We start from the raw sequence: 12,401 nt of genomic DNA, 5'->3' as shown, positions 1-12,401 counted from the left end.
CCAGCGCAACCACAGAGAAATAAATCAGAGGAATAAAATGCAAATGATATTGCTTACACTGAACAGCAACACCCAGGTGAGGATTATCTAATGCCAAATTTTCCAAACAATGAACAAACCGTGCCCTTTGTCTCACCATGTCTAGAGTGTAGAGGTCAGCCCGTTTCCAGCTGCCCTGAAGTAAATGGCATTCACGAGAACCAGCTTCGTCAGGCATACACCACTGCATCCTGGCTTAGGCAAGTCCTTGATTTTATCTGGTAAAAAGAATTTATGAAAACTATTAACTATTACCAAAGAATGCACTAGTTACTGTACAACATCTTCAGCTATAAAATCAGGAAAACAGGGCAAGCAGCACAGATGGTTTTTTATTTTAAAAAAGGGGAAAAAGCTTTATGATCAGTATAACAGGGAACAAAAAACAAAAATTCAAGCGTAGGCTTGAAGCCACTGAGGTGGTTGTTAGCGGGGGTGACGCGATGCTTCTGGTATGCATGAATTAATTAACAGTCCAATAACTGCAGCAGTATTTATCTTGTCCTTTTTGGTCTTTGTTCCAAACATTTTAAGATAAAAGCGCAGCGGTCACAAACGTTTTGCCTTCTTATGATTAACAACACACCTGACGCTGATTACGTGCGTCCACCTTAAATACCTTACATAAACCTACCATACAGGAACTTAAAAAGGTGGAATCCTCAGTGGTGCTTGGTGCCACACCCTCAGGGACTTTAATGTTATATAAAAACACTGACAGCTCAATATCTGCCTCAGTCACTCTCCCTGATCCAGCTGAGTCACCAATAGGAAAAATCTGCTTTTCACAGGAACTTGGTAACAGCAATAAGAGAATACGTAGTTTATTCCAAGAAGATATCGTCTCTCTCCCATATCGTTAGCTTCATAGCATAAGTGCCTAAGTCATTTTTTTGTGATGACATAGGCAGACGGACAGGATGATGCAGCAGTGGTAGGGGAGTAAAGTTAGGCAAAAATCTCAATTTGACCAAAAAATGACTTAGGCACTTATGCTATGAAGCTAACGATATATAACATCTTATTGGAACCGATATGTTCCAGATATCAAGTGGAAGACAGTCTGGATGGTCCCCCATAAATATTTGATTGTAAATAAGGTGAAAGAAATCTCATTTAAAATTCTACATAAATGTTATCCAGCCAGTCACTACATGGTAAAATGTAAAAGGGACATAAATACTAATTGTACTTTCTGTGGGGATCATCCAGAAACTGTGACACATCTTTTTTGGTACTGTTCTTTTACACAGAGATTCTGGAAGGAATTTAGCAGGTTTGTTATTGTCCATATTTTAAGGGAGTTTTCTTTACGATGGGAAAATGTTTTCTGTTTGTCTAACTCCCTGATGTGACACAGAAAGGCTATTTTTTTATTTCTTTGTATTATTTCTCACCTTGCAGTCACTGATGCTGTTCACCAGCTGGTTGTATTCAGTATTGAAGGTGTGTGTCAGAAGGCGCAGGCACTACAACACAACAGGAACAAGACCGATCAGCTCCGAGCAGAGAAGGAAGAAGGCAGCAACAAGAACGCCCACTAAGCCCACGTTTTTCTCACCTTGGTGGCCAGCTCCTTCTCACGCTTTCAAAGGTGGTGCTGGAGATCTGCGAGGAGACGGAGGTGGACGTGGACAGAGTGCCGGAGCTCACGCTGGGGGACAGAGACTCACTCAGGGACTTGGTGGTGGGAGCTGTTCCCACGGGAGCCGCCTCTCCCAGAAGGTGACGGGTCTTTTCCACCTGGACGAAAGATGGGGGCGAATGTGAGGTGGGGAGAAGAGGGGAGGTTAGTCATGTAAAGTCTGTACTCTAAGAAAAAACTTTTCAGAATAGCACTTTGGTCTTTGAGCTGAAAAGTCATTTTTCCCTCAATGATATTAAACAGATTTATTTCTTTATGAATCTTTTAAGGCCCCACCTCCTGCAGCTGCTCCATCTTCTCCAGCTCCCACTGGTGCTCTAGGATGAGGCTATCTCCTCTGGGCCTCCAGCCGGCCAGGTTCTCCTCTCCACGCACATAAGCCACTGATGTGTCCAGCACCTTCCTCCTCCTCCTCTGCATCCCTGCTCAAGACATGAGCCCTCATTAGGATGAAGCTCTCCACAGAATCTCCGGTCAAACCTCACAAAATTTCAAGAACCACCAAACAGCTAAAACAGTAAATGAGAGCAGGAACACGGATTCTGCACAAAGACGTAAACACAAAGACCCGCGGATCAGAATCAGTGAGACGTCGCCTTTCTCACCCGACGGCACGACACTCGGGGCTGAAAGCAGACAGCTCGCTGATTCTGATGTTTCGGCGGCTCCGCGCTTTGTGTTTACGCCCTTTTTGCGCTGATTCTAAAGCTGTTAGTTTGATGTCTCTCCAAAACAATATTGACTGAACCAGCAGCAAAAGAAGATCCAAACTACGCTTCACAAAAACATCATCATGAATTCACTCTGACTTTTGCTGTTTTGCTTCCACCACACTTCATGCACAGCTCTCTCTCTCTCTCTCTCTCTCTCACACACACACACACACACACACACACACACACACACACACACACACACACACACACACACACACACACACACACAACGTTAACAAGTGGGAATTTTTCTGGATTTAAGAGAAGATGAATAAAAGTGAGCAGTATTTACTACATGCTTTGGGTGACTAAATGGAGGATGGATAGGTGACATGAAAACACTACTGACCCTTTATACTGAGCCAATAGCTCACACACTTCTACTAAATCTTGATGCCTCTGGGACTGAAGATCACAGCCAAGTCACCAGTTTCATAAACAACAAACAAACAAAAAGCAAATAAACAAAACACTTTCAGAGATCGCACAACTTTGGTTTTCATCTTCATATGATAATGTTCCTTGAATCAAATCTTCCATACACACTCTACTACAGTGTATCAAACTAGTCTAAATACTTCCACAAACAATGACATACCCATCTTTGTCTTTTTGTGGCTTTCACCAAAAACTCTCCCCCTGGTGGATCCTGTGTTGACGTACGTGATTTTGGGAGAAAAACAAAAACAAAATCACTTTAAATGGTTACATTAAATGTAATAATATCAACATCCAATAGATTTGACTGTACATGTATCAACTGGTGTAAAATACATGTTCCTTGATCCTTGGTCAGGGAACATAAATATCTGTTGTTTCAGCCATCGGGTACTCCTCTAAAATTCAGCCTGGACTTCAAATATAAAGCATACAATACATACAAACATACAAATCACCTTTGCTGGTCTTGTTGCCTGCGTGCTCCACTTGCCCCTCTGAAGTGCTCAGTGGGTCATCCTGTCCCTTGTTGAGCTCAATCTTCTCCATCACGTTCCTCACTTCCTCCACCTGCGTGGTCCTCACCTCCCGTGCCTCCATAATCGTTGCCTCCTCCTGGTTGTTGATCATTCAAGTTAGTTTAAACAATGGGTCAAACTTTTAACTTTATCCTGCTTTACGCCTCCTGGTTTGTAGCAGACTAAGTATATATGATGTATGAAAGGGAACAGAGTGGAGTTAGAGTGTGAGGGTGAAGGAGAAGATGTTGTGATTCAGTGATGATGATGATGACCAAACGTCAGTCTGCTGGAAGTGCAAAATGCTACAGACCCCTGACTCCACCAAAACATCGGGCTTAAGACTACATACCTTTTCTTCAAGGCCCGTGTACAATGTGCTCTTTAACCTCTATAAACTTCAGATCCAAGTGTAGACACAGATGCCACACTGACAGACTGAAAAGAATTACAAAAGCTTTTGGTAAAACGTCTCATGATGACTATCTAAATTGCATGTGACTTCACTGTGTTGGAACAGATGTACTATAAATGCCAGTTCATCTCACAACAGCTACTGAATGTGTTCATTTAAATCTGTCTAAAGAGCCAGTAATCACAGAGGATAGATACTGGAAGCAAACTGAAATGTTAGCAGGAACTAAATCACACATTACAACACCAGTGGCAGCACCCTGCTGTCTCACACATCAGGATCACGGTCCTGTTGAAGCGGGATAATTGCTAAAGCTCACAGTTGCATTCCTCTATACTCAATATGATCGAAAAAACTATTTTAACAAACAATTAAAAAAGGAACAAGTAAAAGATCTACTATAGCCAAAAGAAGACCATTTACAGACTATAGCCCTGTGAACAAGTATTTGCCTCCTTTCTCATTTCCTATCTTATTCCATATTTGTCACACTTACACCTTTCACATCAATACATTTATAACATTAGACAACAATGTCTAATATTCAACGGCAGTTTTCAAGGGCAAAACGCTATCCAAACATACTTGGTCCTATATGAAAAAGTAATCACACAGAAAACCTGATACCTTGTGTGTCACCTCTGACACCAACAACTGCAGCAAGCGTTTGGTGCTAGAGGTCACATTTGGACTCTGGACCTCTGTGGAGTGTGCACATGATCTCATTACTGTCTAAAAATCCAAGGAGTGCTGAATCATTGAAAAATACACAGTAACAGGTGTGTAGCATCGCTAACTAGCTAGCAATAAGCCTCTAACACAGTGTGTGTATGCTAGCGACTAATCGAGCAAACAAATGAACATAGTGCTTTTAGGTGTTGCACAAGGATAAGATGATAAACTGTGTGTCTTTTTTTATAATCACCTGCTTGAATTTACCTTAATCCAAGGAGTGCTCAGTGTGGGTAAATCTGCCATGAGCAGATAAAGTGGATGAGTGGGACTAGGTAGGTGTGCCGAAAACAGGCAACAAAGCTGACGCTGAAGAGTGTGCTGAGAACATAGTGGCGCCGCCAGCAGGTTTCCGGCTAGCAGGAAGACTTTGGTGCAGTAACACCTCCAACATTGGCAGTCCCATTTTGTGAAAGCCAATAAAGAAATAGCTAGGTTTCCATGTGTCATTTGTGTGGAACAATACTGCACAACAAGCTAAACAGATTTTAAAAAACGAAAAAAAAAATTGTTGAACAACAGAAGATAAATGTCCTTTTTTTCTTTTGTCACCTGGCCGGCTGTGTGGTGCACAGCCTTAAGAGGCCAGCATTCAGACCTCAGAGTTTAACGGCCAAGTTCGAGTCTCTGACGGTCTGTCTGCTATAGCGGGGTAGGCCGAGCGAAAGACGAAGCTCCGGGCTCCTCCTTTTTCTCCTTTCTCTTTTTTTCATTCACATTTATTTACATTTATTTATTTTTATTTAGACATCAAGCTGCAAGTAAAAGCTCAGGGAAACACTTTTAAGGCGCCCTTTAAGGTACCCTATATATGTCCTTTCACATCTTATCACTTCATACAGTGCTATGGGCCAGTCTACACCTGCTACTTTCTGCACAAGCTTTTATCACACAAGACCAGCTGTTTACAGGTAAGAAACACAGTGTCAGTAATGTTAAAGTGGCTGTGTGGAGTAGCACAGCCACTGCTAATATAACACTTTTCACATGCATTTCTACATATTACAGTGTCTTTTACCGTCTTTATGGTGCTAGCTTAAAGTCATGCTGTAAATGTTAGCTTGTAGTGAAACATATTCAGACCATGTTAGGACAGAAATATTGGCTTCTATCATGACTAGTTAACAGAGATGTTAACTGCCCACGCGTTACTGTAATCCGATTACTTTTATTCAAGTAACTTGACCAACACTGCTAGTTAAGTTACTACCATAGTTAATACAGTTGCGGGTAACATGATAGTGCTAACCCATAACCCCGAACTCTGTAATACTGTAAATGATGAGTGATTTAAGTTAACACTAAACATTCAACAGTGTCTCCTGAACATTTATAATCAGGTGTGAGTCTGGCTGCCATTGACTTTTGAAGATGCAAATTTAGCATGATGGCTGATGGTGCTGTGTAAGCTTCTACTTACCTTCTACACTGTGTTTAACACACATTTCAGAATAGCAAAGAGGAGCACTGTTGCTTCATCCTTAATACTTTAGAGGAGAACTGGACTGCAGATCAAAAGGTCCTTAATAGCTTTTTGTCCTCCCCGACCCTCAAAGCCAAACCAGCCATGAGAGCTGATGGGACAGGATTTGTAAAAGTGACATTATCAGAAAGAAAGGGGAGCAAGAATACTTGATATTTGCATTCTTTAGAGAAAAGTATTTGAAAAGGCTGTCTGCTGTTTTGGATTGATGTCGTTCTCCGGAGGCTCAAAGAAGTAGGGCAGTGTCACGGTCCTTTTGGCAGCAGAAAGCTGCTGAGTGCTGGAAAGAAGCACGGCCACACCAGCTGAAATGTCTCACTGACACAGAAGCTGTTGGCCATCCTCTGTGTTGCCACTGTCTTCACCCTGCTGTTATTAAGTGTCAATAACATACATTTCTATGTAGCTAAGCTTGATGAGCGATGCCTTGTTGGCTGACATTTATGTCTTTGAGCGTGTGAGAAGTTTAATAATTATAAAACCACATGATTTGACAAATGTCCTTTTAACCGTCAGCTCATAGTGAAGCACACTGAGCCACCCGGAGCTATAATATCAAAATAGAAGCTGCTACCTTTGTCAAGAGTGGCTGGATCTGAGTGCATACTACTTTCAGTTATTCACATTTTGCTGAATTTGTTCAAAGTCCTGTCTATGTGCAGAGAGTGTCTTCCAGAGGAATGGTTCTGTGGGGATTGTGATGTTCTACATCACGAACATCAGCCACTCCACAGCAGAGAAAGTGTTATTGATGTTTTTTAAAGCCATTCCTCCAACCACATGTATTATTAGAGTGGACGGTCAAAATTGCACCAATATACAAGATATTTCCTCATGAGATTCACTCAATTTTGGTTTTCATATGTGTCTACAGCCAGTTAGAAAGAATCTATTTAAGTGGTTTTCTCTTTCTTGGTAGCTCGCATTCTGCCAACAGTAAAGCTTTGAAACTGCTCCTGTGGGTTGCGTAAACTTCACAGTATCAGCAGGAAAAATCGTGATTTTAATCGACATTAATAGTAAACAGCAACCTGCTATTTAGGTTTCTGTGATGGATTTGAACATAGTGTGATGGAGCATGTTTTCTGCCCTTGCTGTACAATCAGAACATGGTATTGCTTTAACAGAAGTCATCTGTGAAGGCAGTGGTGTATTATTCATGTTGTTTCTTTTTCTTTTTGGTCCAAGGACGTTATGATGTGCACCAGGCGATACACAGATGTCAAACATGGCAGCAGCAGTGCAGCCCTGATTTAAAGGACCTGGTTAGGAGTGGATATTGGCCAGCATCTGTCAACATGTCTACTCTTTACACTTTAGACCTCTTGAGCTCCTTCCTGGAACTAAAAGTATTTTCTCCATGATTCTCCAGGGAAGCTTTTGCAAAACTGTTGGAGCGTGGTACTACAGTGGCTTGCAAAAGTATTCGGCCCCCTTGAACTTTTCCACATTTTGTCACATTACAGCCACAAACATGAATCAATTTTATTGGACTTTCACGTGAAAGACCAACACAAAGTGGTGCACACGTGAGAAGTGGAAGGAAAATCATACATGATTCCAAACATTTTTTACAAATAAATAACTGCAAAGTGGGGTGTGCGTAATTATTCAGCCCCCTGACTCAATACTTTGTAGAACCACCTTTTGCTGCAGTTACAGCTGCCAGTCTTTTAGGGTCTGTCTCTACCAGCTTTGCACATCTAGAGACTGAAATCTTTGCCCATTCTTCTTTGCAAAACAGCTCCAGCTCAGTCAGATTAGATGGACAGCGTTTGTGAACAGCAGTTTCAGATCTTGCCACAGATCTGAGGGGGGCGAATACTTTTGCAAGCAACTGCAAGTGTGGGGGAAGGCTGAGTGAAGTATTTCTTTGATATTGTTTTTCAATAAGCAGATGCAAATATTTACTCCTCTGTTATGTTTCTGTACATACAGACTGGGCGTGCCAAAAGCGATGCACTGCAGCACAGCTTTCTGGATGAGGAAGAGCAGCTGTGCTGTGATGTCAGCTTCAGCTGCCCAGCATGCACACCTGAAATGTTGGCGGTTTCAGTTGATGGTAACAGAAAGCTATATCACTTTCAGCAAAAAGAAAGGTGCTCATTGTTGATGTTCTTTGTGTTTGTGTGACATAATAGTTTTTACTATAGTAACCAAACGACTGTCTTCTGCAAGATGACTACTGTTAAATTAGAGTAAATGGAAAATCTTGTCATTTACTTTATAATTTCTTGCTATTTTATTATATTTGTTACATGTCGTAGACACGGGGAAGAGGCACATGTGGGGATTCCCAGTGGACAGCAGCACGAGAGACTTCAAGGAAGGCCTCCAAACTGGATGAAGAGGAGATGGAGGTCGCTGTGTGTCGACATGGATTGTGTCTTTTGTGTCACTTTCACTTCAGGGACGGCAAACTGTGGCGTGTTTCAGGAACGGTTACATGCCCGACAACTACACTTCTGAACAGGTCCAACTTTTGATTTGCACTCAGAATGATTACATCAAAGAGTTTAGTTAAAAACACTAAATGAAACCTGCAGACTTGCTTAAAGTGATTCGTATTCATGAGAAACTGGAGCGTCATTATCATTGAGTTTATTTCTTTCCCTGCTAAGCAACACCAAGTCTAGCCCTGATTGGCTGATATAAGTGACCACAGACCTGTCGCTGTGTGAGTTTGAATGGGTGATTAGAGACCAACACATGTTTGTTGCTGCTCCATGTTTTCTGCAACATTGTGTGTAGTTACTGCAGCTGTGTGTGCATTCTGCTGGCAGGAAACAAGTGAAAGAAAACTGGCGAGCATCCTGGAAGGAAAACTTAATCGGACATAACAAGTTAAAACAGTTTGCAAGTTTCAAGCCAAACTGCTGAATCTACCGTCCAGGTTCTCCTTGATAGCGTGACTCTGTGTTGTTCTCCTTCATTCTTCTGTCTCTGTCTGTCAAATCTCAGCGTATTATAAACCAACTGTTGTCACCCTCTGCTGCTCAGTGTGCTGGCTGTTTTCTCGGGAATCTCAACCACAAGAAAGTTTATACGAACGAAGCTAAAAAACCTGTGACAGTTTGTGAAACGTCATTAGCAGCAGTGAAATAAGTTAGTTAGTGAAATGATAGAGGCTATTTTATGCTGGAAAATTTCTTCCAGCACAAAGTGGCCCAATTAACGGAATTTTTTAATACAGAAATGCATCTAATGATAAAAAGCAGAGAATTCATTGTCTGTTTTCCATTGCAGAGCTGGGATGCTCGTCTCCTCATGGAGCGCTCTCGAGCTGTGAAGTGTCCAGATATCAGCGCTCACCTGGCTGGTACCAAGAAGGTTCAGCAAGTGCTCCCCAGACCTGGAGTCCTGGACAGATTCTTCCCAGACCAGCCTCAAGCTGTGCAGCAGATCCGAGCGACATTGGCTGACCTCTACACTCTAGACATGGTGAGACAAAGGGCACGGTTTGTTCATTGTTTGGAAAATTTGGCATTAGATAATCCTCACCTGGGTGTTGCTGTTCAGTGTAAGCAATATCATTTGCATTTTATTCCTCTGATTTATTTCTCTGTGGTTGCGCTCGTCTACAGGGTCCAGAGAGGGACAAAACAGTATCAGTGGCCTTGTCAGCAGCAGAACGGTTTGTCTTGAAGTCTCAGCGAGAAGGAGGAGGTACAGCGGGGGGATAGAAGCATCTTTAAACATGTTGAAAACTTCTGTTTGTTGCTCACCATTTGTTAAACTAGGGAAGTTTAAGCAGTGCATGTGTGGATCTGCACACACATGCAGCATTTGCTTGCATTCCATGTATGAGCTAGCCTCAGTCAAAACAGTGACGACACATACATGACTGCCTGCTGTTTTGCGTTACTGTGTATCTACTGTGATTCATGCATGCTGTACTGTGACTGAGATAATAGTGTATATGAGACACACTTGACAACAACATTGATCAGGATGTGAAAAAGCTACCAGATACAAGTTGTCAGCAGGTTATGGCTGACTAACTTGACGAATGAGTGTGTGGGCCGTCTGCTGAGGACCAAGAGCTCAGGACAGTCAGACGGGGGCGTCGCAGCAGGAGTCACCGTGCTCGACAACCCTCTGCTGTCCTGAGATGTCACACTCCTGCCTGCACATACAAACCACACTGAAGTCAGAGTTCCACCTGCACCTCCACCTGTTCTTGCAACAGCATGAAAACTGACAGAGGTGAGACAGCAGAAAAGTTCTTCTCTATTTTATTTTATTTTTTACTAAGTTAAGGAATTAAGTTAAGAAGAGTGATTAAATAAATAGTTTCTTGCATTTTTGATTTAATGATTGTGTTTAGGATTATTTCAGAAACATGTTTAGAGGATCTTTGTAAGCCTGTATTTACTTTAAAAGAAGGGAAGCACTTCTTCATCCTACAGAAAAGGTGACACATTACAGATGAGTTCATAAAAAGTGTCTCTGTCACTCTTTCAAGGCTCTGTCACTTTTTCTTTTTTACTGGAACAGCATGGTAAAGTAGGCCTAGGCTGCCATCTTGTGGTAGTGTGTTGTTACTACAACATATGAAATTGTGTTTCTATTGGAAATATAATTCAGCGCCACTGAGCCGCTCTCTCAGTTACAAACTGAACCTGTTTTGTAGACGTATAAATCACTAAACACAGTGAAGCTTTTGGTTTTGTAAAAGTGTTTCTTATTCTAAATGCATGTTGATTTTTATCAGGGTGAAGAGCAGTTAGCAGTGCATTCATGGACATCTTTAAACTATTAATTGAAGAATCTTTGGTCATGATGGCATGAACTAGAAGCGTGAGCTCCAGGTGAGACTGCACAGAAGAACAAGTGTCCTTAAACTGCATCAACTGATGACGTCTTACAATTTTATTCCACTGTGTGTTTTTATCATTGAATGTTTCTGTCTTTGTGTACATGTAACGCAGACACTAAAGCTGAGCCAGAACTTCATGCTGAAGAGAAGGATTCTTTTAAAATGCATGGGGGAGCAAGCGAGTCAGATACCAAGGGCACAAAGATGAAGCAGGTCTGATCGGAAACCGTTTATTTCCAGGCCAGGGAGCACAAATAAAAACACCCTTAAAAGGTTCCCTCCTGCTCAACCGCGTCACTCCCTACGGAGAGAAGAGCTACATGACCTTATCTGCGTATCTGGAGGTCAGCCGCTGCTCCGCCGTGTTGTACCTGTTTGTACGTGTTTTTAAGTCTCTTGATGTCATCGTGTCTAACACACACCCTTTATCTCCTCTCTGCAGCTGGACCATTGCATCCAGCCTGCCATTATCACCAAAGACATCTGCACGGTCTTTTACTCCAGAGACGCCAAGATTTCCCCACCCCGTTCTCTCAAGAACCTCTTTGGGACTGGATACTCCAAAACTCCTGACTGGTAAATCTGGGCTGCTGCACTGTGGCCATCTCTGTTTCACAATCAAAGATATCTGCCCTGTTACAAAGTTTCCTTGTTCAAAACTTCTGCTTCATTATAGCAACCGAGTGACTGGGATCTACGAGCTGAGCTTGTGTAAGATGTCTGACACTGGAAGCCCAGGTGAGCGGCCATGAAACATGTTTAAAGAACGGCAGCTGTTTTATCATAATTCTGTGGAGAGCTTCATCCTAATGAGGGCTCATGTCCTGAGCAGGGATGCAGAGGAGGAGGAGGAAGGTGCTGGACACATCAGTGGCTTATGTGCGTGGAGAGGAGAACCTGGCCGGCTGGAGGCCCAGAGGAGATAGCCTCATCCTAGAGCACCAGTGGGAGCTGGAGAAGATGGAGCAGCTGCAGGAGGTGGGGCCTTAAAAGATTCATAAAGAAATAAATCTGTTTAATATCGTAGAGGGAAAAATGACTTTTCAACTCAAAGACCAAAGTGCTATTCTAAAAAGTTTTTTCTTAGAGTACAGACTTTACATGACTAACCTCCCCTCTTCTCCCCACCTCACATTCGCCCCCATCTTTCTTCCAGGTGGAAAAGACCCGTCACCTTCTGGGAGAGGCGGCTCCCGTGGGAACAGCTCCCACCACCAAGTCCCTGATTAAGTCTCTGTCCCCCAGCGTGAGCTCCGGCACTCTGTCCACGTCCACCTCCGTCTCCTCGCAGATCTCCAGCACCACCTTTGAAAGCGTGAGAAGGAGCTGGCCACCAAGGTGAGAAAAACGTGGGCTTAGTGGGCGTTCTTGTTGCTGCCTTCTTCCTTCTCTGCTCGGAGCTGATCGGTCTTGTTCCTGTTGTGTTGTAGTGCCTGCGCCTTCTGACACACACCTTCAATACTGAATACAACCAGCTGGTGAACAGCATCAGTGACTGCAAGGTGAGAAATAATACAAAGAAATAAAAAATAGCCTTTCTGTGTCACATCAGGGAGTTCCTATATTGACGTCTACCTCATCCTGCTGTTGTTTCAC

At 42.7% G+C, this 12,401-nt stretch overlaps 2 protein-coding genes and 1 long non-coding RNA gene across 4 annotated transcripts; 1 reads left to right on the top strand and 2 right to left on the bottom strand.

The window, feature by feature from the left end:
* Window positions 1-1,405: 1,405 nt before the first annotated feature.
* Window positions 1,406-2,104, bottom strand: LOC120726267 (kinesin-like protein KIF1B). Its single transcript, XM_040019758.1, has 3 exons — window positions 1,961-2,104; window positions 1,601-1,782; window positions 1,406-1,508 (listed from the first exon to the last, which is right to left on the bottom strand). Exons 1-3 carry the CDS (start codon window positions 2,102-2,104, stop codon window positions 1,493-1,495), a joined length of 342 nt encoding a protein of 113 aa, XP_039875692.1. The 3' UTR covers window positions 1,406-1,492.
* Window positions 2,105-5,066: 2,962 nt separating this feature from the next.
* Window positions 5,067-12,263, top strand: LOC120726012 (kinesin-like protein KIF1B). Of its 2 annotated transcripts, XM_040019346.1 has the most exons (12): window positions 5,067-5,414; window positions 7,175-7,335; window positions 7,925-8,085; window positions 8,254-8,459; window positions 9,233-9,427; window positions 9,571-10,192; window positions 10,701-10,797; window positions 10,918-11,149; window positions 11,248-11,381; window positions 11,482-11,543; window positions 11,638-11,783; window positions 11,962-12,263. In XM_040019346.1, exons 8-12 carry the CDS (start codon window positions 11,126-11,128, stop codon window positions 12,145-12,147), a joined length of 552 nt encoding a protein of 183 aa, XP_039875280.1. In that variant the 5' UTR covers window positions 5,067-5,414; window positions 7,175-7,335; window positions 7,925-8,085; window positions 8,254-8,459; window positions 9,233-9,427; window positions 9,571-10,192; window positions 10,701-10,797; window positions 10,918-11,125; the 3' UTR covers window positions 12,148-12,263. The 2 variants fall into 2 exon arrangements, with proteins under 2 accessions (XP_039875280.1, XP_039875192.1); XM_040019258.1 differs by lacking the exons at window positions 8,254-8,459; window positions 10,701-10,797; window positions 10,918-11,149; ... (2 more) ...; window positions 11,638-11,783; window positions 11,962-12,263 and having other exon boundaries at window positions 7,925-8,048; window positions 9,571-9,584.
* LOC120726387 lies at window positions 10,642-11,954 on the bottom strand. The gene is made up of 2 exons (XR_005694317.1): window positions 11,916-11,954; window positions 10,642-11,790 (listed from the first exon to the last, which is right to left on the bottom strand). It is a non-coding gene; the product is annotated as an uncharacterized LOC120726387 (long non-coding RNA).
* Window positions 12,264-12,401: the final 138 nt, after the last annotated feature.

The sequence above is a fragment of the Simochromis diagramma genome, unplaced genomic scaffold (genome assembly GCF_900408965.1).
Source record: "Simochromis diagramma unplaced genomic scaffold, fSimDia1.1 OVJJ01000359.1, whole genome shotgun sequence".
Lineage (NCBI taxonomy): Eukaryota > Metazoa > Chordata > Actinopteri > Cichliformes > Cichlidae > Simochromis > Simochromis diagramma.
Note: the sequence above shows the minus strand (reverse complement) of the source record. Positions and strands in the feature narration are given on the sequence as shown.